Here is a 26,913-nt window from a genome sequence, read left to right on the forward strand (position 1 = left end):
TAGGGATGTTCTCCGGAGTCTGAGTCACTAGGGCACCTCCTCAGTTCAAGTTGGAAAAACTAAAATATTCTTTGAAAATGCCCAATTGATTATTCTTCCTAAACTCGTCTTGTTTGTTGCTGAACAGTTTCTTTTTCTTTTTTTTTGTAGCTTTATTGAGGCATGAGTTACATACCGTAAAATTCCCTTGTGTGAGGTATACACCTGCCAGTGATTTTTAATAAATTTACAGAGTTCGGCAGACTGTCACCACAATCTAATATTAGGACGTTTCCATCACCCCCCAAAAGATCCCTCCTACCCATTTTTCTCTCATTTCCTGTTCCTGCCCCCAGCCCCAGACAACCACCGAATTGACTTGTCTCTGCCCACACTTTTTTTTTTTTTAAGATTTTATTTATTTATTTGACAGAGAGAGACACAGCGAGAGAGGGAACACAAGCAGGGGGGAGTGGGAGAGGGAGAAGCAGGCTTCCCGCTGAGCAGGGAGCCCAATGCGGGGCTCGATCCCAGAACCCTGGGATCATGACCTGAGCTGAAGGTGGATGCTTGACGACTGAGCCACCCAGGCGGCCCCTCTGCCCACATTTTCTTGAAGTGAATGTTTAGACCTGTGTTCTCTCCAAGTAGAGCTCTTACCTGCTTCGTGGTCAGATTTCTTTAAATTTAAAACAAGTAAGTTGTGTGCAGTTCCGTGGCTATGACCAAGGCCCCTTGCGCCTCACAGCAGGTAAATCACACACCTTCTGTGGTCATCCCCCTTCCCTGTTACTTCAAAGTTCTCTTGAGACACAAATGAAAAAATATACAATAAAATGCAAACATAGTGCCAGATCATTCTTGCTTAAAGCAGATGGGGCAAACATAGGTACTTGCTGAATCACAAAAGACGCCTTTCATTGGGCTAGTGTACCTTTTAAAAATGGAAACGAGTGGCCGACATTGAAAAGCCAGGGACATTTTCAAGAAAAAGAAAGAAAAGCCAGGGACGTTTTCAGTGGGTAGAGCAAGTGACTCTTGATCTCAGGGTTGTGAGTTCGAGCCCCACGTGTGGCATAGAGTTTACCTTATTAAAAAAAAAAAAAAAAGAGTCGATTCCTAAGTTCTCTTGGAATCTGAAGATCTGGCCCCAGATCCCACATTCCCTCCAGCAGCCCGTTGCTGGAGCTGAGAGTCTGCCGTCCCTCTCTGCAGGAGTGGGTTAACCATACCCCCCACCCCAGCCACTTTACCCCTGACGTTTATCATCACATTTTTGCTCTCGTTTTTCGTATAGTAAGAGTTAAGAGAAAAAGTGAAATATTTCTTGTCTCCATGTCTCTATCAAAAGTGGGAAAAAGAAAGATAGACCAGGAGGGCCGTGTCTTTCAAGAGAAGTGGGAGAGAGCGTATTTCTTCGTGGAAGTGCAGAATATTCCTACGTGTTTAATATGCAAACAGAGCATGTCTGTGTCCAAAGAGTATAACCTCCGGCGCCATTATCAAACGAACCACAGCAAGCACTATGACCAGTATACCGAGAAGATGCGGGACGAGAAGCTCCACGAGCTGAAGAAAGGACTCAGGAAGTACCTCTTGGGGTCATCCGAGATCATGGGCCCCGAGCAGAAACAGGCCTTTGCAAATGTGAGCCCAAATGAAACTGCGGCCGTGCAACCCATAGAAGACATGGCTGGGAACTTATGGGAGAAGTTACGTGAAAAAATCAAGTCGTTCGTGGCATACTCTATCGCAATCGATGAGATCACGGATATCAATAATACCACCCAGCTGGCCATATTCATCCGCGGCGTTGATGAGAATTTCGATGTGTCGGAAGAGCTCTTGGATACGGTGCCCATGACAGGTACAAAATCTGGCAATGAGATATTTCTGCGTGTCGAGAAGAGTCTGAAGAAGTTTAATATCGACTGGTCAAAACTGGTCAGCGTGGCCTCTACAGGCACCCCTGCCATGGTCGATGTGAACGACGGGCTGGTGACGAAACTTAAGTCCAAGGTGGCCATGATTTGCAAGGACTCGGATCTGAAGTCGGTTTGTTGCATCATTCACCCGGAATCGCTTTGTGCGCAAAAGTTGAAGATGGACCACGTCATGAGTGTGGTGGTTAACTCCGTGAACTGGATATGCTCCCGTGGGCTGAACCACAGTGAGTTCACGACCTTGCTGTATGAACTGGACAGCCAATATGGCAGCCTGCTCTACTACACCGAGATTAAGTGGCTCAGTCGAGGGCTGGTGCTCAAGAGATTTTTTGAATCGTTGGAAGAAATTGATTCCTTCATGTCGTCCAGAGGGAAGCCCCTGCCTCAGCTGAGCTCTCAAGATTGGATCAGAGACTTGGCCTTCTTGGTCGATATGACAATGCACCTGAACACTTTGAACATCTCGCTCCAAGGGCACTCACAGGTCGTCACGCAGATGTACGACCTGATCCGGGCATTCCTAGCCAAACTGTGCCTTTGGGAAACTCACTTGGCGAGGAATAACCTGGCCCACTTCCCCACGCTGAAGTCGGTTTCCAGAAATGAAAGTGACGGCCTGAACTACATTCCCAAAATCGTGGAACTGAAGACCGAGTTCCAGAAGAGGTTGTCCGATTTCAAACTCTATGAAAGTGACCTGACCCTGTTCAGCTCCCCTTTCTCGGTGAAGATCGAGAGCGTGCACGAGGCGCTCCAGATGGAGGTCATTGACCTGCAGTGCAACACGGTGCTAAAGACTAAATACGACAAGGTTGGGGTCCCCGAGTTCTACAAATACCTGTGGAGTAGCTACCCGAAGTACAGAATCCACTGTGCGAAGATTCTCTCCATGTTCGGAAGCACCTACATTTGCGAACAGCTGTTTTCCATTATGAAACTGAGCAAAACGAAATACTGCTCGCAGTTAAAGGACTCGCAGTGGGATTCCATGCTCCACATCGCGACATGACTTACAACACGGGGGGGTGCAAGACTAGAATCCTCCGGGCCCCAGGGATTGCAAGATGAGAAGACGAGTTACAAACTTTCTGTTTTCCAGTTTTTTCCACTTTGACTCGGAAATGTAACTTGCAGTATCCTACCCGTTTGTATGACATTTTATGCCTCACCATAGTCCAGTAAAGATGAAGACCGTTTTATTGTATTTCTGGTGGTTGCTTTTCCTTCTGGCCGGCGGGTTTCACTCACCCCTGAGGCCAGCATACTGAAGTTTTAAATCAGCCAACAGAGAAACAGAGGTGTGTATTCATGGAGGAGGGTAAATGCACACACATCTATCTGCCCACTTTCTGCATGGTGTCCCCTGTGATCTAACATGTTTGCGAGCTTGGGGACAGTCCCTTGGAGACACATTCACCAACCGTAGTACCCCTGTGTGATCTGTCTCTGCCTCCCGGCAGACCCACAAAGATAGGAGTTGAAAATGGAGAACTCCAGATAACAAGTAACATGAGCTTTCAAAGGCCAAGGCAGCTGAGGTTTGGAGGTTGTTTTGTTTTGTTTTGTTTTGTTGATAAACTTTTTTTTTGAGGGGCGCCCGGCTGGCTCAGTCAGTAGAGCATCCGACTCTTGATCTGTGGGTGGTGAGTTTGAGCTCCATGTTGGGTGCGGTGATGACTTAAGAAATAAACTGTATTTTGAAATAATTTCAAATTTGCAGAGAAGTTGCGGAAACGAGAAAGGTATGAAGAACACTTACATGTCCTCTTGCCAAATTCTCATATTATTGAAATTTTACCCTATGCTCTATCCCTTGTTTGCTTGGCCTCCTTCTCTCTCTCATGTGTGTGCACAAGCGTGTGTGTATGTGTGTGTTTGTGTGTGTATGTGTGTGTTTGTGTGTGTGTACCACATTGCCTGTGAGCCTGTATGCATGAGTGTCCGAGTATAATGTGTGTATAAATGCACGCGCCTAATTTTTTTTTCTGAACCATTTGAGGGGGTTACATACATCCTTTCCCCCGACTACTTTAGGGAATATTTTCCAAGAATAGGGATATTCTCTAACCATGACTTACTTAGTGACCAGCTCCAGTAAATCGAACACTGATGTAATACTTCGATCTCGTTTACCATAAATGACACTGTGCATGGTGTCCCTTGTGTTCTAACATGTTTGCAAGCTGGGGACAGTCCCTCGGAGACTGTCCTGATGTCCTTCCCTTTATAGCACTTAACCCCCGGAGAGCTGGCATTTGAAAGCGCGCGCGCACACACACACACACACAGTGTTCTTAATCTGTATTAGCCACTGGAATTAATGACCCAAAATTATGAATACTTTCCAGGTTGGAAGAATTAATCTGACTAGGGAGCAAAAAGGCTAAAGATCCCGACCTGGTGATGACCCATTCAGGAAGCAATGGACAAAACACTTTGATAAAAATAAAGGGAGGCTGCAGGAGAGAGAGAGAGACCAACCTCCAGGCAGTTTCCTGCGCAAGGCACCTGCCCCCAGCTGGAGCCCCAATGCATGTCCTCAGACACAGGGAAAATGACCCCACCCCGGCAGTTCCTGTCCTTGGGGGGTGGACTGCAGGTACAGCTGGGTCTGGCTAGCTCAGAGGCTCACTTCCTAGGGGGAGGAATGGGCTGGTTTACAACGGGGTCAGGGGAGACCCGCCCCGGTGTACCCGAGCAGATGCCCAACCGAGTATCAGAGGGGTCGCCCTGTGGACTCTGCAGGGAAAGGTCAGCCCCCTCATGTGATAGACCGATGGCTAGGGCTCAGAGTGATTAAGTGACCTGCCAAGGTAACACAGCAGAGATGGGGTCAGGATTCAAACTAGGTCTGTGTGACTCCGAAGTCCGTGTTATTCCATGACAGGAGGCTGTCATGTGTGGCTTTCTGGTGGTTAGCGCATCGGATGATGCTGAGGGGACAGCAGGGTTCAGCCTGGGCTGCCTTCTGTGACTCGACTATTCATGGGCTGTTCTGCTTTGAATCAACTCCTACGGCTTCCTTCTTTATCCTGCATGTGTGCTGGGACCGTGGCGGCCCAGCACCTTCACTCAGATGACAGAGCCAAGCCTGGGAGAACTGACTGAGCAAGCAGATGGTTTTCTGGGGTCATCGATTGATGGGGTGTCTGCAAATGAGAGCACTTAGGAGCGGGGTGGTGGGGCCCAGGCCGGAGCCAAGGGCTGGATTTGGTGGTCCCCATCAGTTTCTAGGAGCATTTCCCCCAAGGCCCTGTCTTCCTGTCCCAGGTGGACAGAGGACACTGGTCACTCCCAACACAGGCCTGGGGTGGGGGTGGGGGGTTGGGGCTCTGGAAGCCAGGCCCCTGTCACCTCCCTCCTCTGAGTGCCCGTTGGCCGTAGCACCTGCCACTTGGACTGAGCCACAGAGCAGGACCTCTGCAGGGTCAGGAGAATGTAATGAATCCAGTAGGGCTTTGGAACCAAAAAGAAAAGCTCTGTCACCCACTTGCCATATTACCCTAAAAACTTGCTTACATTTTCTGAGGCTTGGTTTCCTCCACCACAAACCCACCTGCCAGGGTTGTTCTCAAACCAGAAACAAGGTAAAGAAAGAGACCAGCATTGTGCCTGGCCCCAAGAAAATCGTCTGCCCACACACTGCAGCCGTAACTCAGACGCAGGCCCCTCCAGGCGTGCCTGCCGGGTGCTCTCTGTTGGCTCCCCCGAGGGGACAGCAGAGGCCCCCTGGGGCAGGCCCGCTGCCCTCAGGCCTACGCACCACCCGGGCCTCCTCCTCAGCATGCAACAGTGGGGCCAGCGCAGGGCCACCTCCAGGGGACCAGAAGTGCAGAAAAACGCGAGGAAAACGTTGGATCGGGACCTTAGCTTGGAAAAAATGAAACTAAAAATTAAGAAAATCTGTATTTTATCTCACACAGTTTGTTTTTTTAATTATACTTGCAACTGAACAAGCAAAGGGGTTGGGATGGTCGGTGGTTAATTCTCCCACAGCTTTGCATGATAGCGTTTGAGGGGCTGGACTTTTCCAGCAAACCGAATGTGCAAAAAGCAAAGGGCCCGGTGATGTTCTCAAGGCCTCTTTCAATCATTGCGCTGGTCAAATTACTCTCTTGAGAAGCATCAGTCCCCTTATCTCGAAGGAACCAGCCTTGTCCATCCTCTTGTGCCACCTCCCACATAAGGAGGGGTAGCTGCCACCCACCGCCTCCCTGATAAGCTGCTGCTTTAGCAAGATTTGCAGCTCCAGGTTGCACCCTGGGTTGGTGTCTTTGCATTTTGCAAAAGATCCACCGGCAAAGACTTTGAGCCATGGTCTGGCAGCAGGGCTGGTGGGGGCGGTGAGGGTCTGTTCATGAATGGGCAATTGCTTTCTGGTACAACCTCCTAACTGGGCAGCGAATAATCAAAGGTGCTCCCTCCCTATACCTAGATGACAATTTTTCTTTGTCACCGAACTAAGGTGCACACACCGCGCGCTGTGGCACCCTTCTTCAGAACTCTTCTGCAGTGGGACCAAAGTTTTAGCAGGCAGCTTCTGTCCAAACAGCCAGCGCGGGGGCGGGGGGTGCGGGGCGTTCTTATTGCACTTGGCCCCGTGCAAACTTAGTCTCGGCCAAAGCCAGGGCAGTGTGCAACCGGACCTTGGTTCTTGCAACTTCCCCCAACCTCCCGCCCCAGCAGAGCTCACAGCCCTCAGTCTTAATTCTATGAACACCCCCAAGGGCAAGCCCAGCCCAGTCCGCCCCGCTGCTCTGCAGAACCTCTGCCCACTCCAAGCAACATTTATTGAGAGCGCTGAATAGTTAGCCGGGCGAGGCCGGGACTGCGGGAGGCATCCAGACTTCTGGATCTATCCACGTGTATACAGGGATGGGGCGGGACAGGGCGGAGAGGCCAGGACGCCATCTAGGGGAGTGGCCCGGCCTCAGACGGCGGAAGCCAGCTTCCGTTTGGTGCTCTCACTGCAGCGGTGCAGGATGAGGTCCGCGCTGGGCCGCGGGGGCACCGCGGGCTGTGGCTTTGCGCTCTCGGTCTCAGGCTGCTCCCCTACCGCTGAAAGCGCGGCCGGGTAAGAGGCCCCGCCCCAACCTTCAGGCCCCACCTCCGGCCCCGCCTCCCCTCACCGCCCAGGCCCCGCCCCGGGAAGCCCCGCCTCCAGACCGCTACGGACACTCATACGCCGCGGGCTCCCAGCACAGGGCGGCCCGGGCCGGCCCTGGCCCCGCTTCTAGCCCCACCCCGTCCTCAAGGCCCCGCCCCAAGAAAGCCCGCCCCCAGGCCGCTGCCGGCACTCACCGCGCGGGCTGACGGCTCTCCGCGGTCCCGGGCGCGCCTGGACCCGCCCCTTGCCCCGCCCCGTTCTCCAGGCCCCGCCCCGGGCAGCCCCGCCCCCCGCCCCCGGCCACCGCCCGCACTCACGGCGCGGGCTCCCTGCCCTCCGCGGTCCCGGCCGCGCCTGGCGGCGACGCTGCTCCAGAAAACGAACACTGTTGCGCCGGTAAGTGTCCTGGCTGAGGCGCTTCCGCGACCGCTGGTGGATGCTGTGTGCGTTGCGGATGGACGACCTGGGCGCAGCGGGACGGGGGCGTTGCTCAGCGCCTGGCCGTCCCCGATGCGCCCGCGTCCTTGCTTGCGGGGACCCGCATGACAGGCCCTGGGGTCCAACAACTGGCCCGGGGCAGTGGGGAGCGGGGCGGGGACCCCGCACGACGGGGCGGGCCATGCATGCGACTCCCCCGCGCCTACGCGGACTCCTGGGTGGCAGAGCCCAGGTCCGTTTCCCACGCCCCTCGCCAGCCATCAGCCCGGCCCCTCCCCAGGAAGCCCTCTGGACTGCCACAGCCCTCACGGGCCGTCCCCAAGGACGCCCGGCATCGACGTCTACACCTCCACCTCACACCCCTGCTGTCCCACCGCCCCCGGACCAGACGCACGATGTGGGAGGGCAAGTCCTGCCTCGATCCAGTGAGGGTTCTGTCTCCCCCGCCTGCTGGGGAGCCCCTGTCCCGAGCCCCCTCCCCAGCACTGCCAATCCAGGGCCTGGACCGACAGAGGGGACCCGTGGTACCTCCTCCTCAGCCCGGTCCAATCCCGGGGACCCTCGCTCACCTGCGGGGTGGTGCCCCTCGGCTCTTGATCTGGCGTTGGGCCTGGGCTATATCCTGCCCGGACTTCTGTAGGTACATGGATGGGAAGTAGCCTGTGATGTCGTTTTTCCTGCAACAGAGGCAGCCCTTGAAGCCCCCGCAGTCACAGGAGGGAGTAGGGGCCTCAGATGTGGGGGGCTCAGGGATCTCTCTAAACAGTTGGGGATGGGGCGCCTGGGTGGCTCAGTCGTTAAGCGTCTGCCTTAGGCTCAGGTCATGATCCCAGGGTCCTGTGATCGAGCCCCGCATCGGGCTCCCTGCTCCGTGGGAAGCCTGCTTTTCCCTCTCCCCTCCCCCTGCTTGTGTTCCCTCTCTTGCTGTGTCTCTCTCTGTCAAATAGATAAATAAAATCTTTAAAAAAAGAAAAAAAAATTTAAAAAAATAAACAGTTGGGGTTAAGGCAGTCGGGAGTTGCAGATACCCTGAAGCTTGGCCAACACCAGACTCTGTCCCGCTGGGCCTCAGTTTCTTCATCTGTGCAACATAGGCCCGCCCAGCCTTGATGTTGGTAGTAGGAGAAATTAGCAGGTCCAACTTGCCCCCCTCCTCCCCCGGCCAGCCCAGGGACATGTGTTTGCAATAAAACATCTGCAACAGTGTGTTTGTCAGTATTTTCTTTTACAGCGTGTCTAAGAAACCTTTGTCTCCCTCCGGGTCACCAAGTTCCCCTATGCTTTCTTCCACAAGCTTTTTAGTTTGGGGTTTTGTGCTTGGTCAAACCCATGACGCATCCTGAATAAATGTGCGTGGTGTGAGGGAGGGGTCTACGTGCCTTTCCTCCAGGTGGACGCCCAGCTGTTCCGGCACCACTTGCTGAAAAGACTTTTCTCTCCATTCTCACTACTATAATCTGGGAGTGAGAAAAACTTCGCATATTACAAAGTTCACTCAGTCAAACTCTGATCCTTCTTGGCTGGTGGGAGAATCACAAGCAGATTCTTCGGGGTACATGATGGGGGGTTAAGTGAGGGTCAAAAAGGTTGAGAAATATCTTCCTGCCTCAGAGCCTCCAGCCTGGGGCCATGCTGATGGTGGGTGCTGTGGCCACGAGCTCACTGGGGCCATGGACTGGCCCTCTGACTCGAGGCTCTGAAAGGGTGTAAAAGGACCTGGGGAGGCCCAGTGGGTCGGAGAAGATGGCCCTACAAGCCCCCAGGGTTCTGCTCTCCCCAGGAGGAATGACCAGGTAAGAATCAATGACAACCGAAGATTGAAAAGGAAAAAGGATGACAGGGTCTGCTCTACCAGTTCTCAAGTAAAATAACTAACGCAACAATCAACTGTGTTGTAGAAGGAATAATAGATGGCGAGTGACCCCAAGTCACAAAGAACAAGGACACTGAACCCTGAGAGCCAGTTGGGGTGGGATAGTCATTGATCTGCTACCAAAATGGAAACTGAGTCCATAGAGAGGTGGTGGCTTATCCAGAGTCCCACACCTGAGTCAGCACTGAGCCCAAACAGACCGGGCCCCAGGCCAGGGCTGACACTCAGGGTGGGCACAGTGGGGAGGGCGGGGCGCTCTCCTACCTGATGACCCACCAACCATCCAGGAGCTTATGAATGACCTCAATGGCTTCGCCCTCCTGCAGAGACACTTCATCCTCCATCTGGGCGGTATAGGCTTTGATGGAGACATAGGGCTCACCTGGTTGGCCGTGGGGGCAGGGGCACGGTGTGAGGGTCTGCCCAGCGCTGGCCTGCCTCCCCTCCTCTCCTCTCTGGGCCCCGAGGCTTTCTCCAGCTAGAGCCCAGGACCACCCTCCCCTCTCCTCCCTGCCTACTCCTTACTGGTCTCCCTCTGCAGGCTCCTGCCGCCCACTCGTGGGGCACCCCGGAGTTCTGCCCTCTGCCCACTACACCCGGGGGAGCTGGCCCATTGCATCCCCCACCATCCACATCAGGGGCCAGGCACCTAAATAGGACACGTGGCCAGGCAGGCGGTGCAGGGGTGGAGCACCCGTCCACGTGGCACCTGAGCCACTTGACTCCGGCGTCCACACCTTTTCCAGTTTTTCCAGAGATGCCATAAATCTGCGTACAGTTGTGAAATCTCTCCATTTTAAAATACGGGCAATCAACTCTAACTTACTTACTTAGCTCCAGCCCGCGGGCTGCCGGTTCTCCGCTTGCAGTCAGCGAGGATGCCCCTGCCCGCAGGCCGCGCTCCTTCCTGAACCTCAGATCTGCTCCTCAGTTGGCTTCCCGCTGGACCTGGCCCGGGCTGGACCCACCTCTACTCTACCTCCTGGTTCTCTGTCCTGACCAAGGGCACCACCTCCTACCTGGGCCCCTCAAGCCAGACTATGGGGTCTCCACCCTGACCCCACTGTGCAGCCCACAATCCTATCCAACCCCAAAGTAGATATGATTGTATCTGGCTTCTCAATATCCCAGGGTCCCTCCGGTCCCTTCCCCTCACATCCTTATGGCCATGGAAGGCAAGGCCGCACCTTCATAGTTGGGCTCTGGGTCCTCTGTCTCATCAGGACTGTCCAGGGGCTCCAAGTAGGACGCCGGGACCCAGCCTCGCTTTGTCTTCATTTGGCAGAACCACCAGCCTGTGCAGGGACGGGGGTGGGGGAGGGGTGGGGGTGAGGCAGGAAGTCTGGGCGGGCCTGGCAGCCTCCCTCGGCCACCAGGCTGGTAAGGACACCCGGACATAGACACACAGACATCCAACATTCAAATTCAGAATTGTCACCTTCACCATACTCCATGCACACAGGTTACAGGATTACAGCTCAGAATCTGCTTCCCACACAGCACGCCCAGAAGCTCACCTAGCCCCCTGGACCTAACCCCGGGGATGCACAGATGCCCACAGCCTCCCCTGGGGGGTGCCCTCAGCGTGGGGAGGCCAGTTGGGGTCCCCAGAGGAGCCACAAGCCTGTCAGTGGACCAGGTGGGGAGGAAGCTGGAGGCTGTCTGAGGGCCAGAGCCTTGGTAGGGGGCTTGAGGTCCCAGCAGGGCAGGGAGACTGACCACTCTCACTCTTCTCCACGACGTCCACCACATCACCCGTGGCCAGAGCCATCTGGGAGCCCGAGGTCTTCTCAAAGTCAGCGATGGCCCGGTACGTCTGCAGGATGATGGGGCCTGTGATGTCTGGACAGAGGGAAGGTGGGGTGAGTGCACAGTGCGGGGATGGGCTGCCTCCTCCAGGCAGTCCCCTGCACAGGCCACCAGAACCAGGTGCACTGGAGGTAGATGTCCCCTGCCAACTAGAAAGCAGCAGAGACCAGCTAGTTTTTGTAGCCCCACATTTATGGAACACCTAGTGTGTTCCAGACACTAGTCACACACCTTACACACCCTCTTTCTCACTTGATCAGGTTAGTGAGCAGCCCTCCTGCGCCCTAATGTGCACACCAATCGCCCCAGGATCTTGCTGGAACGCAGGTTCTGATTCCATAGCCCGGCAATGGGACCTGAGAGTCTACATTTCTAACCAGTCCCCAGGTCTTGCCAGGGCAAGATACCCCTCTTCTCCCCTCCCAAAAATTCACATGTTGAAGCCCTAAGCCCTAGTACCTTAGAATCTGTATTTGGAGTTAGAGCCTTTAAAGAGGTGATAAGGGTGGGGCCCTGACCCCATAGGACTGGCATCCTTATAAGAGGAAGAGGAGACACCAGGGGGGTACGTGCACAGAGGGAAGGCCGGGTGAGGGCACAAGGAGGAGGCAGCTGTCTGCACGCCAAGGGGAGAGGCCTCGGCAGAGCCCAACCCCGCCCACACCCTGATCTCGGACTCCCAGCCTCCAGAACTGTGAGAACTCATTTCTGTTGTTTAAGACCCTCCCTCCCCCCTCGCCTGGTCTGCGGTGCTTTGGCCCGCATAGACTAAGACACTGCTCCCTGGACCACATGCTGAGTGGCCCACAGCCCTATCCGGGCATCCCACTCACTGGTTGAAATCCCGCTCCACATTTCGTGGCTGTGTGGCCCTTGACCTGAGTTCCAGCTCAAATCAAGCTTCAGTGTGTCCAGCTGTGAAATGGGGTTAATAGCACTTTGGTCCCTACTTCCTATTTGTTACAGAGATGATTACAAGTGTTAATATGTGCAAGACATTTAAAATAGGGCCTGGGACAGAATAAGTCCTTAATAAATGTCAGGTTGTATTATTAACAATTATCGTGCACAACAGATCAGACACGGTCAGGCCCCTCTGCCCCCAAACCTGTTCATTCATTCAGCCAGGACATCGCGGGCTGTTGGGAGCGGGGGTCGGGCTGGGCTCTGTGGCCACAGACATGAGCTTTGAAAGCTTCACTGACCAGTGACCCCCCAAGATCCCCAGTCGTTAGTGCAAGCCACCAAGATAACTCCCCCCCACCCCGGCTCCTTTCCCTGCACGGCCTGTGCTCAGCATCCCCCATCATGTCCCCAGTCCCCTCAGGGTGACCTACAGGTGGCTGCCCCCGGCTCTCACCCGTAATGCTCTTGTCTTTCGGCACCAGGTAGGTTTCTGGCTTTTTCACCCTGCAGGAAAGAAGAATCTGGGTTAGGTGTGCGGCTTCCCACTGGGGAAGCAGAGGCTCCGGGCAGACCTACAGAAGAACTTCCCAAGAGGAAAAGGAACATGGGATGTGGGGGCCACTGTAGGGGGAAGGGAGCCACGGGGCAAGGAAAGCCCCCCCCCCCCCGCCTTCTGCAGACCCAAAGAAGGAGCCAACTGTTTTTGGGGGTTTTTTTAGAGATTTATTTACTTATTTATTTGACAGAGACACAGTGAGCGAGAGAGAACACAGGCAGGGGGAGCTGTAGGCAGAGGGAGAGGGAGAAGCAGGCTTCTCGCTGAGCAGGGAGCCCGATGCGGGGCTCGATTCCAGGACTCTGGGATCATGACCTGAGCCGAAGGCAGACGCTTAACCACTGAGCCACCCAGGTGCCCCAAAGAGACAACTGTTAAAGAGAACACAGGTGATGCACTCCGGTCTGGGAAAGGCTCTTGTCACCTTGGGGAGCCAGCTCCCCTCTTCTGGGGGCTCAGGAGAGTGGCCGACAGGGAGGGGGCATCCCCACCACCCAGGCCCCTGGGTGCTGCACTGTCCTGCCCCTGGGCCAGGGGAGATGTTCCACGGTGCTGTGTGTCCACCAGGCCTCACCAGCACTCAGTGAGCAGCGAGGGACAGAGGGAGGGACCTTCCTCAGCAGGACAGCACATTCCCTTGAGACCTCCCTCAGCTTCTCAGATGCTTTCCAGGCTGGGCCCTGAGTACAGGAGTCCCCTGGGGCTGGGGCAGGCAGAGAATGAGGGGCAAAGCGGAGGCGTGCTCAGCGATTAACAGTGGCCACCAACCCTCCCACCCCCCTCATTGGGGCTCTGCACTTCACAGTTTGTAAGTGCTCTCCACGGCCCCCATTACTCCATCTGGCCCTTCCCACCCCGTTACAGACGGAGAAATGGCTTTCAGAAGGCAAGCTGAGGCTGAGGACCTAGGATCTCACATTCCCAGCCCAGAGAGCCCCCCCACCCAGCACCGTGAGGCTCAGAGGGCTCCAGGTGGAGAATTGGCAGGGATGCTGGGGCGGAGGGTGGGGGAGTTCCAGGTCACACGGGCCAGAGTTGGAATCCTTCCTCCTTCTCTTTTGGGCTGTGTGACTTCAGGCAAGTCGCCTCCCTTCTCTGAGCTTTAGTTATCTGTCACAGGGGGGATATCCTGCACCCCCTCCCCAGGCAGAGCTCACCACCACCCTTCCCTATTCCACTTCGGAGCCAGAATGCGGGGGCCACTCACTGGCTGTCCGTGGGGAGCTTGAGGTCGTCGGGGCGCACCTGGAAGAAGTTGAGGAGGTGGGGGCAGCGAGAGATCTTGACAGGCAGGCTCATGAGCACATTGCAGTATTCGGTGAGGGTGCCCTGGCGACTCTCGGCGACCCGCTGCCCGTCGAACCACCGTGGGGCTGGAGGGGCCCAGGAGGGACACCAGTGAGCACACTCCCAGGTCAAGTCCCAGAGGGAGCGGGAGTAGGGGGCACAGATCGCAGGGCAGGAGAGCAGAGCCAGGACAGGTGACCCTGCTCCTTACCTGGCAGGTGGGGGATGATCCTGTTCTGTGGGTTGATGTCCCCCGCCTCGATAGGAAACATTTCCTTTAACATTTTCTAGACACAAAAGAAAAGGCGAAGGCACGTCCTTTATTACAACCCTGTCAAAGCATCGAATCAGAAACGACTCTTCTAATCACGTGGGCTAGAAAGTTCAGCTGCCATCCTTGGTCCTCTTTCTCTCCCACCTTACATTCATGCCACCAGCAGATTCTTCTGGTTCTGCTCCTAAAATCCATCCAGAATCTGACCCTTCTCACTACCCACACAGCCACCACCTCGGGCTGAGCTTCCACCGAACCTGGATGATCACATCCTACACCCCCTTCCATCTTTGTCCTCAACCCAGCACCCTCTTCACACTTAAATTGGATCATGTCTCTCCTCTGCTCAGAGCCCTCCCTGACTCTCAGCTCACTCAGAATGGAAGCCAAAGGCTTCACATTAGTCTACAGGGCCCCGCAGACCTGTCCTGTCTGCTTCACTGACCTCCTCTGCCACTGCCCTCCCCTCCCTTGTTCACTCTGCTCCAGCCATCTCTGAATAGTCCAGGCCCATTCCTGTCCCAGGGCCTTTGCACTTGCTTTTCCCGTTCTTCCCCTGTATTTGTCAATAGCGCTTTCTCTTTCTCTTGGTCCTTCTTCAAGTCTTTGCTCAGATATCACCCCCTCAGTGAAACCGTCTCCCTGACAATTTCCCCTCCTAACTCAGTCCTCCCATCCACCACCACCCCCTGCTTTATTTTCTCTATAGTTCTAACGACTGTCTAATATACTATGTAAATTACTTATGTTTTGTCTGTCTGTTATCCTGACTCCTCCGCTAGAACTTAAGGTCCACAAGGGAGGACAAGGACTTGCATCTTTTTTATGCCCTTGTTACCTTCAGAGCATCTCCCGCTCACCAAGTAGGACGCACCTGGCGCTTAGTAGGTGCTCGATAAATAGTTGATGAATGAATGCAAGAGTCCACCAATTAGTAAAAGGGGCTAATCCTACGCTAGAACAACCCAGAACAGTTTAAAGAGGAGAGATGGAGTCGCGCACATATCAGCATGGACAGGTCTCAAAAATGTGACCTAGTGACAGGAACAAGGCAGAGAAAGGAGCAGCGGCATGCTGATGGCTTCTAGAAAGCCTGCGGAAAATGCACGCTCAACACTACTGCATCTTGTTCTTGGACTTGTGTGTGTGTGTGTGTGTGTGTGTGCACGCACAGCTGTAGTCACCCAGGCTGGAGCTGGGACAGGGCATGGGATAAAGGGTGTTTTCCACTTCTTTTGTAATGTTTTCTTTTCTTTTTTTAAAAGATTTTATTTATTTCTTTGACAGAGAGAGACACAGCAAGAGAGGGAACACAAGCCGGGGGAGTGGGAGAGGGAGAAGTAGGCTTCCCGCCGAGCAGGGAGCCCGGTGCGGGGCTCGATCCCAGGACCCTGGGATCATGACCCGAGCCGAAGGCAGACGCTTAACGACTGAGCCACCCAGGCGCCCCATGTTTTATTTTTATTATCTTAAAAAAAGCCTTGTGGGGCGCCTGGCTGGCTCAGTCGGTGGAGCTCATGACTCCTGATCTCAGGATTGTGAGTTCAAGCCCCACGCTGGGATTAGAGTTGACATTAAAAAAAAAAAAAAAGCCTTGTAGCAAACAGCACAGTGATATCAATTGTGACTCAGTGTCCTGGGTGTGTGGGACCCTTATAGTCTTCACATTGATCTGCATTTTGCTTTATTTACTTACTTACTTTTTTTTTTTTTTTTAGGTAGGCTCCTGAGATCATGACCTGAGCTGAGATCAGGAGTCAGAAACCGACTGAGCCACCCAGGTGACCCTGCATTTTGCTTTAAATTTCTCATACAAGAGGGGCGTCTGGCCGGCTCAATCAGTACAGCAGGCAACCTTTGATCTCGGGATTATGAGTTTGAGCCCCACGTTGGGTATGGAGGTTACTTAAAAATAAAAAAATATTTTGAAAAAGTCTGGGGCGCGCCTGGGTCTGCTTCTCCCTCTGCCTGCCATTCCCCCTGCTTGTCCTTGCTCTCTCCCTCTGTGTCAAAGTAAAAAAATTGCGAAGTTCTGTGTATTTTACCACATTAAAACATACTTTAAGGAAATCTTACCACTTGTAACGATGTGGATGGAACTAGAGGGTATTATGCTAACTAAGAAATAGTCAGAGAAGGACAATTATCATATCATCTCACTCACATGTGGAATTTAAGAAACAAAACAGATGAATATAAAGGCAGGGAGGGAAAAACAAAATAAGACGAAATCAGAGTGGGAGACAAACCATAAGAGACTCTTAACTCTAGGAAACAAACAGGGCTGCTGGAGCGGAGGTGGTTGGGGGGATGGGGTAACTGGGTGACAGGCATTAAGGAGGGCACTGGATGTGATGAGCACTGGGTGTTATACGCAACTGATGAATTACTGAATACTACATCTGAAACTAATAATACACCGTATGTTAATCAATTGAATTTAAATTTAAAAAAACAAAAAATAAATAAAAAATAAAACATACTTTTAGGAAAATGTTCTTTTAACCTAAGGAATAAATAATGCACCCTCAACTGTGGGCTGGGGTGCTCTGGGTTCCTCACTTCCTGGCCAGCACCTGGGCCACCCTCCCCCTGGAAGGGCAGAGCTGGGACTGGGTGTGGTGTCCCCTCCCCTCCCCTCCCCTCCCAGACACACACACACACACACACACACACAAGTGTGCAGGGCACTCACGTGGAACTCGTAGATCTCCGTGAACCGCCGGTATACCACCTTCTCAGACAGGTCCTGCCACTTCACCAGGAACATGTACACCTGGGGGGGGTGACAGGGTGGGGGCGTTCAGCTTCCTGGGGGAAGCCCATGGGACTCAGGGGCAGGGGCGGGGGTGAGGTGGGGAGAGCACTCTTTGGGGTGACCTGGGCCACAGAGAGGGCACTGACTCATGGACCCCAGAGCTCCTGCTCTCCAGCCTTAGGACCCAGGGTGAGATGCAGCTTCTCTCAAATGAACTCAAATTCCTCATCTGTAAATTGGAGACAGAGGGGCTCCTGGGGCTGGTAGGAGAGTTACGGGAGGTGAGACGAAAAGCCTGGGCTCAGACCATACGAGAACTCAGGGAGAGAGTGTAGGGTCCCATTTCTACCAAATGTCCAGAATAGACAATCTACACAGACAGAAAGTAGATTAGTGGTTGTGGGGACTGGGCTGGGAATGGAAAGTTCCTAACAGGTCTGGGGTTTCTTTTGGGTGGCGATGAAAATCTAATATTGATTGTATGAGGGGCGTCTGGGTGGTGCAGTCGGTTAAGCGGCCGACTCTTCGATGCGGCTCAGGTCATGATCTCAGGGGCGTGAGATCGAGTCCCACGTTGGGCTCCACGCTCAGCTCAAAGTCTGCTTGAGATTCTCTCCCCCTCTCCCTCTGCCCCTCCTGCTCATGCTCTCTCTCTCTCAAATAAACACACCTTTAAAAAATATATGTATATTGATTGTATGATGGTTGCACAACTCTGTGAATACTAAAAACCATTGTACACTTCATATGTACACTTTATATAGGTGAATTATATCTCCATGGAGCCATTATTAGGAAGAAAAAAAAAAAAAAAGGAAAGAAACCTGGTAAGGAGAAACCAAAAGAGAGCTAGGAGAATTCTACTCAGCCACAAAAAGGAACAAATTAGTGACAGATGCATCCACACGGATGAATCTCAAAAGCATTCTGCTAAGTGAAAGAAGCCAGACATGAAAGGCCACACACATGATTGGTAGGATTCCATATCTGTGAGAGTCTAGAACAAGCATGACTAACTAAAGGTGGAGGGAAATCAGAACAGAGGTAGCGTCCGGGAGATGGTGGAGGAATGATTCGGGAGTGAGAGAATCTGGGGGTGATGGTAACAATCTATACCTTGATGAGGGTTTGGATTATGTAGGGACATGTACCATTAAAATTCAGCAAGTATATCTCTAAGATTGGTGGATTTCATTTTACATAAATTTTACATCAAAAGAGAAAAAAACTAGGGGCACCTGGCTGGCTCCATCAGTGGAGTCTGCAACTCTTGACCTCAGGGTTGTGAGTTCAAGCCCCATGTTGGGTGTAGAGACTGCTTACAAATAAAATCTTAAATGTTTTTAAAATAAAATTTAAAAAGAGAAAAAAATAAACGAATATGACCTCTAGGTAGTGATATGCATGCTTAGGTATTTAGGGCAAAGTGTACAGATGTTTGCAATTTGCTTTGAAATGCACCAAAGGCACGCCTGGGTGGCTCAGTCAGTTAAGCTAGCCAGACACCCCAAGAAAACGTATATACGTTTTTTTCTCTTTCCCTTTTTTCTTTTTAAGATTTTATTTATTTGTCAGAGAGAGAGCACAAACAGGGGGAGAGCAGGGAGCCTGATGTGGGACTCGATCCCAGGACGCTGGGATCATGACCTGAGCTGAAGGCAGACGCTTAACGGACTGAGCCACCCAGTCATCTGGCTTCCTTCCTTCCTTCCTTCCTTCCTTCCTCTTTCCTCCTTCCTTCCTTCCTCTTTCCTCCTTCCTTCCTTCCTCTTTCCTCCTTCCCTCCCTCCCTCTCTCTTTTTTTCTCTTTCTCTTTCCCTCTCTTTCTTCTTTCCTTTCTTTCTTTTTAAACATTTTATTTTTAGGGGCGCCTGACTGGCTCAGACAGTTAAGCATCTGACTCTTGATTTTGGCTCAGGTCATGATCTCAAGGTCGTGAGATGGAGCCCCACGTCAGGCTCCACGCTCAGCATGGAGTCTACTTGTCTCTCCATTTCCCTCTATCCCTGCCCCCCAGCTCATGTGCTCTCTATTAAAAATATATATATATTTTTAAACAATCTCTACACCCAATGTGTGGCTTGAACTCATGACCCCAAGATTGAGAGTTGCATGCTCTACTGATGGAGCCAGCCACCCCCCCTTTTTTTTTTGCAAAGAGAAATACAGGAAAGATAAACCAGAATGAGTCTTTGAACACATCTTTTTATAAAGTTTTGATGTTTGATCACATCAAACATGTTAATATATTACACATTTAAAAATAAAATTAGATCAACAAGGATTTTAAAAAAAAAAACTTCAAATTGGAAACAAACGAAAACATATGAACTTCACTATCTATCAGATGGTAACAACCATATTAAAGAAAACTGGAAAAGAAAAAAAATCCAAGTAACTCTTAGGTATAGTATTTCTACCTTCAATCCAAAGGAGGGGAGAAAACACAAAGAAGACTTAAATTCAACCTAACAGGTTGATTGTTCATAATGGCGTGGGTGCTGTAATTCTGATAGAACTAGCTTATGTGGATTGCAGAAATGAGCAAAGGAGTCAAGATGTTAATTCAGCTGGGAGGCGGGGTGATCGTGGAGAGAGAAAGGATCTACGAATATAAAGTGGTACAAGGAGAAGGAGATGGAATGGCTCTTTTCCCTGGTCTGAAAGGCCACGGGCAAAGACATCCCAGAGGCAATGAGCATGCTCAGCTTCCAAATCTAGAGTTCTAACCTCACTCCCCACTGCAGAGAAACAGGTGAAACGGCGGAGTCCAGGGCTCCCGCTGGAGAGCACAGGGTCAGCCTGGAACATCTCAGTAGCAGAAGTAAGAATAATGCTGAGAGAATGACAGACTAGGTCAAAAAAACACAGGAGCCAGCTTGAAGGGGCTCCCAGTAGCCAGATCTGGTATGATCGGAGCATGAAATGAGTTATGATAGTGATGGATCACATCCATAGTGACCTAAGTAAATAGTAAGGACGAGGGGAAGAACCTTACGGTACAATGTTAACTAATAAATGCAGAAGGAACCGTAGAGTTTTAAAAAATCAGTTTGGCGGGGCGCCTGGGTGGCTCAGTTGGTTGGGCGGCTGCCTTTGGCTCAGGTCATGATCCTGGAGTCCCGGGATCGAGTCCCGCATCAGGCTCCCTGCTCGGCGGGGAGTCTGCTTCTCCCTCTGACCCTCCCCCCCTCTCATGCTCTCTCTCTCTCATTCTCTCTCTCAAATAAATAAATAAAATCTTAAAAAAAAAAACAAGAATAAAAGCAAATTGTGCTAAAAAAAAAAATCAGTTTGGCAATCATTATAGTAATTTGACTTAGGCAAGAATCATCCAGGTGCTGTAGAGCGAACAGGATATTCATTTAATTTCAGAAAATCTCCCCGCAGGTTCATTATTAATCACAAGGGGAAAACTAGTCACCTTACAGTAGAGACATCTGGTGATCAAAATTAACATCACCGACACAGGAACCAGCAAAAAATCCCCTGCCGCTGATAGGATCAACGAGGTGAACACCGTGTCACTTCTGGGCTATTCCTGCCACCAATACATAATCCCAGTCTAATGAAAAAGGATTAGACAAATCCTTTTGTAGAAGGGACATCCTACAAAATGACTGGCCCCCGCTCTTCAAAATGTCAAAGTTGAGAAGGACAAAAAAAGATTAAGACTGACCCATGGGCGCCTGGCTGGCTCAGTCGGAGGAGGGTGTGACTCTTGATCTCGGGGTCATGAGTTCGAGCCCCGTGTTAGGTGCAGAGATTACTTAAACAAATAAACTTAAAAAAAGACTAACCCAGACTAAGGGAGTCTGAAGAGTCACGACATGTGAAATGCAGCAGGTGGTCCTGGGTTGGATCCCAGATCCGGAACATTTTTACTACAGAAGACAGGTGAGGGAAATGGCGAAATCTGAGTGAAGTCCGTGGGTCGGAGAACGGTGTTTCATCTACGTTAATTTGCTGATGTTGACACATTTGCATTGCGGTGATGTAAGAAAATGCCCTTGATTTTAAGAAATACACAGTAGAGGGGCACCTGAGTGGTGCAGTCGGTTAAGCATCCGACTCTTGGTTTCCGCTCAGGTCATGATCTCGGGGTGGTGAGGCTGAGCCCCACGCTCAGCAGGGAGTCTGCTTGAGATTCTCTCTCCCTCTCCCCTCCTGTGCTCTCTCTCTCAAATAAATAAATAAATCCTTTAAAAAGTACACAGTAGTGTTTAGGAGTAAAGAAACACAATGTCTCCAATTTACTCTAGAATGATTCAGAAAAGTCCTATTCAGAGAGAGAGACAGAGAGAGAAAGAGGTGGGGAAGAGAGAGACAGAGAGAGAGAGAGAGAGAGGGAAAGAGAGGGAGGGAGGGGGCGGGGAGGGAGAGGAGAGAGGGAGCACAGATGTGGGGGGTGGAGGGATATTGGAGTTATTGGTGCTTTGGGGGCAACCTTTCTGTAAGTTTGAAATTATTTCGAAATTAAAAGTGAAGAAAAAGAAGAAAGGTCTTGGCAAAGGATACTGAATGTGCCCTACAAATACCATACAACTGACAAAACAGAGTTCCTCCCTGGCCTTCCTCTGGCCTTGGGGACCCTCTGGTGGGGTGGGGTGGACATGTTCGGGCAGCCTCCCGGGACAGGGCATGGGGGAAGGGGACATTTTTGGCCCCTTGGTGGGTGTCACCCTACTGGAGGGGATCCGACTGGAATGTAACTGATCCCAGGGCCGGCTTGGGGAGACAGAGGGTTGCCACCAGTCCGTTCCTTTTCCTTTTCCCTGAAAGCTGGGATGGTCAGGGAGGGCTGCTGGGAGGAGTGGGCCCTGGGCTGCCGGGACGTGAACAGGGTGCTGACAGGGGACTCCTGGCTGGGGCGGGGGAGCAAGGAGTGAGGTGGGCTGGCAGGGGCCAGGGGCCGAGCCGCCTGTCCTCCCACCAAGGGCCCCGGGGTGCCAGGGTGCACGTCCACGGTGCGCCCCGACAGGCCAGTGGTCCTGGGAGCCGCGCGGTCACAGCACTCTCTGGCACCTGTGCTCCCACGACAGGCCTGTCCCCGCGCGCTCGCAGGGCCCTCCCGTGGGCTACTCACGTAGTGCTGGCTGGGGACGAAGCGCTTCTCGAAGCCCAGAAGGGCGATGTGGCGTATGAAGGTGTCCCCCATGGCCGGACTGTGGGGCCTCCCCTTCTGCGGGGGGCGCTCCCCGGCTGGGCCTTAAATGGGGTGGAAAGAGGAAGTCACTTTGGTCTCGGCAGGGGTGGGGGCAAGAGGGGGCAGGGAGGACGCAAGGAGGGCTCTGCTTCTTCTTTCAGTTTCTGGGATTCCTTCGACTCCTGTGGTATGGACGTGGGCAGCCTCACGCAGGCATGTGGATGGGAGAGCTTGCCAGGTCCTCCCCACGGTTGGCGAGCCCCGCAGTTTGGGGGGGGTGCCCATCCCCCACCCCTCTCCCTCCGGCAACCTGTGGACCAGCCACACTGGCCTCTCTACAGTTCCTGGAACACACCAAGCTGCTCCCACTGCAGGGTCTTTGCTCTTGCGGGGCCACCTGGACCGTCTCCCACTTGTCTATAACTCCCTCCCTAGGGTCTTCAGGTTTCTGCTCAGATGGCGCCTCCTCCAAGAAGCCTTTCTTGATAACTTCACAAAAGAGCAAAACTTCACACTTCCCCCCCACACACACTCACACCTTCCCTGTTTTGATTCAGAGCACTTACTACGATGGACATATTGCCTATTTCGGGTTTTTTTACGATGTCTCTCCTTACCAGGATGTGAGCCCCATGGGAGCAAGGGCTTGGCTGTGGCCCCAAGCCCTAGCCTGGTGGCTGGCTTGCAGAGGGCCCTCCCGAAATACTTGGGTAGTGGCCGCACCCGTGCCCTCCATGGGAGGGGTGCATATCTACAGGGGTGTGTAACTGAGCACCAGTGGCCATGGGGACAGGCTCTGAGTGAGACCTGCGTTCAAGCGGACCCTCGGGGCTCAGTTTCCTCCTGAGTGAAATGGGACCACAGGCTCTGCTGAGAGGGATGTGGGGTGAAGAGGTGAGGAGGGAGCCGTGTGCTGGTGGGTGAGGGAAGGGGCTGGGGCCTCTCACACGGTGCGGGGGGCGGGGGGTGCCTGGGAGGCTCAGAGATTACAGAGCTGGTCCAAGGTCACAGGGCAGGTGGCCTCCACTGACACTGTCTGGCTGCAGGCTCAGGTTGGCGGGGCTGGTTGGTGGCCCAGATGCACAGATTCCAAGACCCAGAGGCCACGGCAAAGGCCACCAGCACTCTGAGAGCCACGGGTCCCCCTGGACTCCTGGGGGTGAGGTGGCGTCTGGCAGAGGGGAGCCAAAATGTGCCGTTTTGAGACTGTTACCATGACTGGTCAAGTTGGTGGTTGTTCCTGGTTTTGTCTACTAAGAAGGGCAGGCGCCACGTCCTCTTCGCTGAGAGATTTGCTTGGCACATCCCCTGTGGTCACTAGGAGGTCACCGGCCCTGGGTGTGGCCAGCCTTGCAAGGCCTTTCTCTGGTCATCTCCATTATGTATCTAGAATCTTCCCGACGGGCGCCTGGGTGGCTCGGGCGGTTAAGCGTCTGCCTTCGGCTCAGGTCACAATCCCAGGGGCCTGGGATCGAGCCCCGCATCGGGCTCCCTGCTCGGCGGGGAGCCTGCTTCTCCCTCTGCCCCTCCCTCTCCTCCCTCCCCCTCTCTCACAAATAAATAAATCTTAAAAAAAGAAATAGAACCTTCCTGCACAGGAGGATATGGTGCTCAGCAATGAGGAGCTGCCGCACACAACTCGGGGGAACCTTCTAGACACAGGTGGAGGGAGAGAAGGCAGACAGCAGAGCACACTTTGGCAGGACGCCGTGTAGACCAAGCTGAAAAACTCCCCTCGCCAGGCTCCACTGTTGGAAGGCAGGGTGACCTCCAGGGTGGGGACAGCGGTGGCCATTAGGGAGCAGGAGGTGGTAGCTGGGCTGCCCCTTCCTGATCAGGCTGCTGGTTCTGCAAGCGTGCTCACTCTCCGATAATCCGCCCAGTCCTGGCACGCGGGCTCGCGTGTGGCCCTTTGCTGTGGGTACATCATGCTTGGGTGACAATCGCCACATGAGGAATAGGCTGGGGTCATGGGATGGACGGCAGCGCCTGGGAGCACAGCGCGCTTGGCTCACTGCAAGCGCTTCCCCTTGTCCCCGCTCCCACGCGGTGCTGCCCTGAGGTCACTGCACGCGCAGCCCCCAGTCTGGCTCACCTGGGCGCAGCGGGGACAAGGGCCGGGGAAGTCAGCAGGGCCCGCGGCCAGTGGCACTTCCCTCCCTTCCTCCCGTGGCCTTTCCACTCTTGCATAATAGGTTCCGGGCCCCGGGCGGCGAGCCGAGTCGTGCAGACACCACCTTGCCACTTCCCTCCTGTGGCCTCCCCAGACCTCCTCCCGCGGCCCCTGCAGCCAGGAGCATCCACAGCAAGTCCCGTTGTCGCTTGGCAGGCTCAAAGCCTTTGTGAGGCTGTGGCAGGCCTGACTTGAATGCACGGGGGAGACAAGCAAGTGACCAAAGGATTAAAACAAAAAAAAAGGGGGGCGCCTGGGTGGCTCAGTTGGTTAAGCGACTGCCTTCAGCTCAGGTCATGGTCCTGGAGTCCCGGGATCGAGTCCCGCATCGGGCTCCCTGCTCGGCGGGGAGTCTGCTTCTCCCTCTGACCCTCCCCCCTCTCATGTGCTTTCTCTCATTCTCTCTCTCTCAAATAAATAAATAAAATCTTTAAAAAAAAAAAAAAACAACAAACAAACAAAAACAAAAAACAAAAAAAAAGGGAATGAGCAAATTGAAGGAATGAGATTAATAAACGGATACAAGGGTTGTTTTGGGGGGAGGGGGCGGGGGGAGATTTAAACTTTTTTTTTTTTTAAAGATTTTATTTATTTATTTGACAGAGACACAGCGAGAGAGGGAACACAAGCAGGGGGGAGTGGGAGAGGGAGAAGCAGGCCTCCCACCGAGCAGGGAGCCCGACGCGGGGCTCGATCCCAGGACCCTAGGATCATGACCTGAGCTGAAGGCAGACGCTTAATGACTGAGCCGCCCAGGCGCCCCCAAGATTCAAACTTTTAAAGTTTTAAGACTTTTATTGTGAAATATACAGAAAATTGCAGAAAAATGTACAGTTTGGTGATTATCAGATCATAATGATGAGGAAGTCGGTATCCCAGGGGCCCGGTCAGCTGCATATTACAACCACAGCTCAGAGTGCCCCCCACTGCCCCTTGACGGCTGGCTGGAGGGCCTCAGCCGGGGTCGGAGCGCTTTGTATTTACCAACACCTTATCATCACGAGGAAGCTGTCAGATAGGTGCTGTTATTTCCCCCCACTTTACAGACACGAAAACTGAGGCACAGAGCCGTAAATCAGTTGTAAGGGAAGAGCTGGGATTTGAACCCAGGCAGTCCGGACCCCAGGCCCATGCTCTCAACCACTGGGCTCCCCTGCTCTGCCATTCATCATGTGAGTGAATGATGAACACGACTGGGGATTCACGAGGAAGGAGTTGGCCTGCACCAACACCCCCAAAGCAGGAGATTCTCAAATTGGGCCAGGCTGGGAAGGAGGCAGGTCTTTACCTCTTCCCAGATGCCACGTTCTCCAACGCCAGGCCTTCCCCACATGGGCTGGGCGGGCCAGTTCCTCAACCAGGAAATCCCCGGGGCTGGGCCACGCTAGCGAGTGGAGAGGGATGTGACATCAGAGCCCGAGGTCCAAGCAGTGCCCTCCGGGATCTTGTGTCAAGAGAGGGAATCCAGGGCTTTCCAGGATGGGAACAAATCAGCCATCGTTACGAGGCTGTTAGTTCTTTCCCAAGCGTAACTTAAAGCCCACCTGCTGCCCCTCCTTGGGTGAGAATAGTCTGGATCAGCAGCCTGAGGATGCCCGGGGCCAGCCCTCAGGACCGGTTCTCTCCTGATGCCCACACTGGTGGGACGGCCCCCCCCCCCCCAGGCGCCACTGCCTGGCAGGCAGCCGAGCCACTGGGAGGGGACGCTGGCCGTGAGGGGTCAAGGCTCTTAACTGCAAGCAGGTGTCTGCATGCAGAAATGTGGGTTCCTGGAGATCTGCTTCCCAAGGGGCCATAAATCTTCCGTTTCTCAGAAAACCGGACCAGAAATGGGCTCTGGGTGGGTCGGGGATGAACGCTGAGGCCTCATAAGAGAACCAGGTGCCTGCACTCGAGAGAGGGCTCGGGGACACACCAGAGTCCCACCCCTGGGAATTTCTTCTCCCCTGGGCGGGGGGCCTCGGGAGTGGGGGCTCCGACCGCGCCTTTGGTCTGCAGGAGGTGGCGCCCCGGGGGAAGGCACATCCATGCCACCTGCTGGACACACACACACACCTGCTTTGGACTCGGACTCCTAGTTGGGAGCCCCTTGGCAAGTTAACACGGAGCCTTCGTGTTTTCACCTGTAAGATGGCAGGGACAACGGTACTTATTTCGCGGGCTGTTGCATCGCGTGAGGCTCCAGTGCTTAGCGTGGCAGGTAGCCCTCACTAGCCGCAGACTGTGCACAGGGCCACCCGAGGTCAGTAGAGCGGAGGGGGCACAGGTCCACTCCGCCACCTCAGTCAGGGCGCTTGCTGGCTGTTGAACCCGGGCCTTGAACGAGGGAGGGGCCACATGAATGACAGCAGGCACTCCAGGCTCCGGGGAGAAGCGTGAGGTTCAGTCGCCCGGGGCAGGCTCTCGATTGGTTGGGAGTTGTCATCTGAGGCTGGGACAGGGGCTTTCCTGACAAGGTCAGGCAGAGGACAGAAACCAAGGCCACGGGCTGCAGCCCAGGGCTTTCCTCAAGGGACTGCAGCGTCTGGCAGAGCTCCTGACACCTAGTGGGTCTGGCAGATGCCGGGCTGATGGGTGGAATTTTGCAAGCCCGCCTCCTCCCTGGCGGGCTGCCTGGGGGCCCTCAGGGCCTGGCCTGTGCCCGCCCCTCCAAACCCAGGG

The 26,913-nt window shown here is 53.6% G+C and overlaps 2 protein-coding genes across 5 annotated transcripts in view; one reads left to right on the top strand and one right to left on the bottom strand.

Moving 5' to 3' along the window:
* The window catches only part of LOC110589882 (general transcription factor II-I repeat domain-containing protein 2), a 32,069-nt gene extending 28,961 nt beyond the window's left edge, over window positions 1-3,108 (top strand). The window contains exon 15 of one of the 3 annotated variants that reach the window (XM_021700533.2): window positions 1,331-3,108. In XM_021700533.2, coding sequence (XP_021556208.1) covers window positions 1,331-2,934 — 1,604 coding nt within the window. In that variant the 3' untranslated portion in view covers window positions 2,935-3,108. The remainder of the gene's footprint in view (window positions 1-1,330) is intronic. The other 2 variants (XM_044915704.1, XM_044915705.1) reach the window with 2 other exon arrangements.
* Window positions 3,109-5,827: 2,719 nt separating this feature from the next.
* Window positions 5,828-22,130, bottom strand: NCF1 (neutrophil cytosolic factor 1). 2 transcript variants are annotated; one of them, XM_021700360.2, is made up of 11 exons: window positions 22,020-22,130; window positions 16,871-16,951; window positions 14,113-14,188; window positions 13,822-13,987; window positions 12,513-12,562; window positions 11,063-11,185; window positions 10,531-10,638; window positions 9,608-9,725; window positions 8,040-8,147; window positions 7,350-7,495; window positions 5,828-6,983 (listed from the first exon to the last, which is right to left on the bottom strand). In XM_021700360.2, the coding sequence occupies exons 1-11, from the start codon at window positions 22,089-22,091 to the stop codon at window positions 6,856-6,858; spliced, it is 1,176 nt and encodes a 391-aa protein (XP_021556035.1). In that variant the 5' UTR covers window positions 22,092-22,130; the 3' UTR covers window positions 5,828-6,855. The 2 variants fall into 2 exon arrangements, with proteins under 2 accessions (XP_021556035.1, XP_021556037.1); XM_021700362.2 differs by lacking the exon at window positions 16,871-16,951.
* Window positions 22,131-26,913: the final 4,783 nt, after the last annotated feature.

The sequence above is a fragment of the Neomonachus schauinslandi genome, chromosome 5, assembly GCF_002201575.2.
Source record: "Neomonachus schauinslandi chromosome 5, ASM220157v2, whole genome shotgun sequence".
Lineage (NCBI taxonomy): Eukaryota > Metazoa > Chordata > Mammalia > Carnivora > Phocidae > Neomonachus > Neomonachus schauinslandi.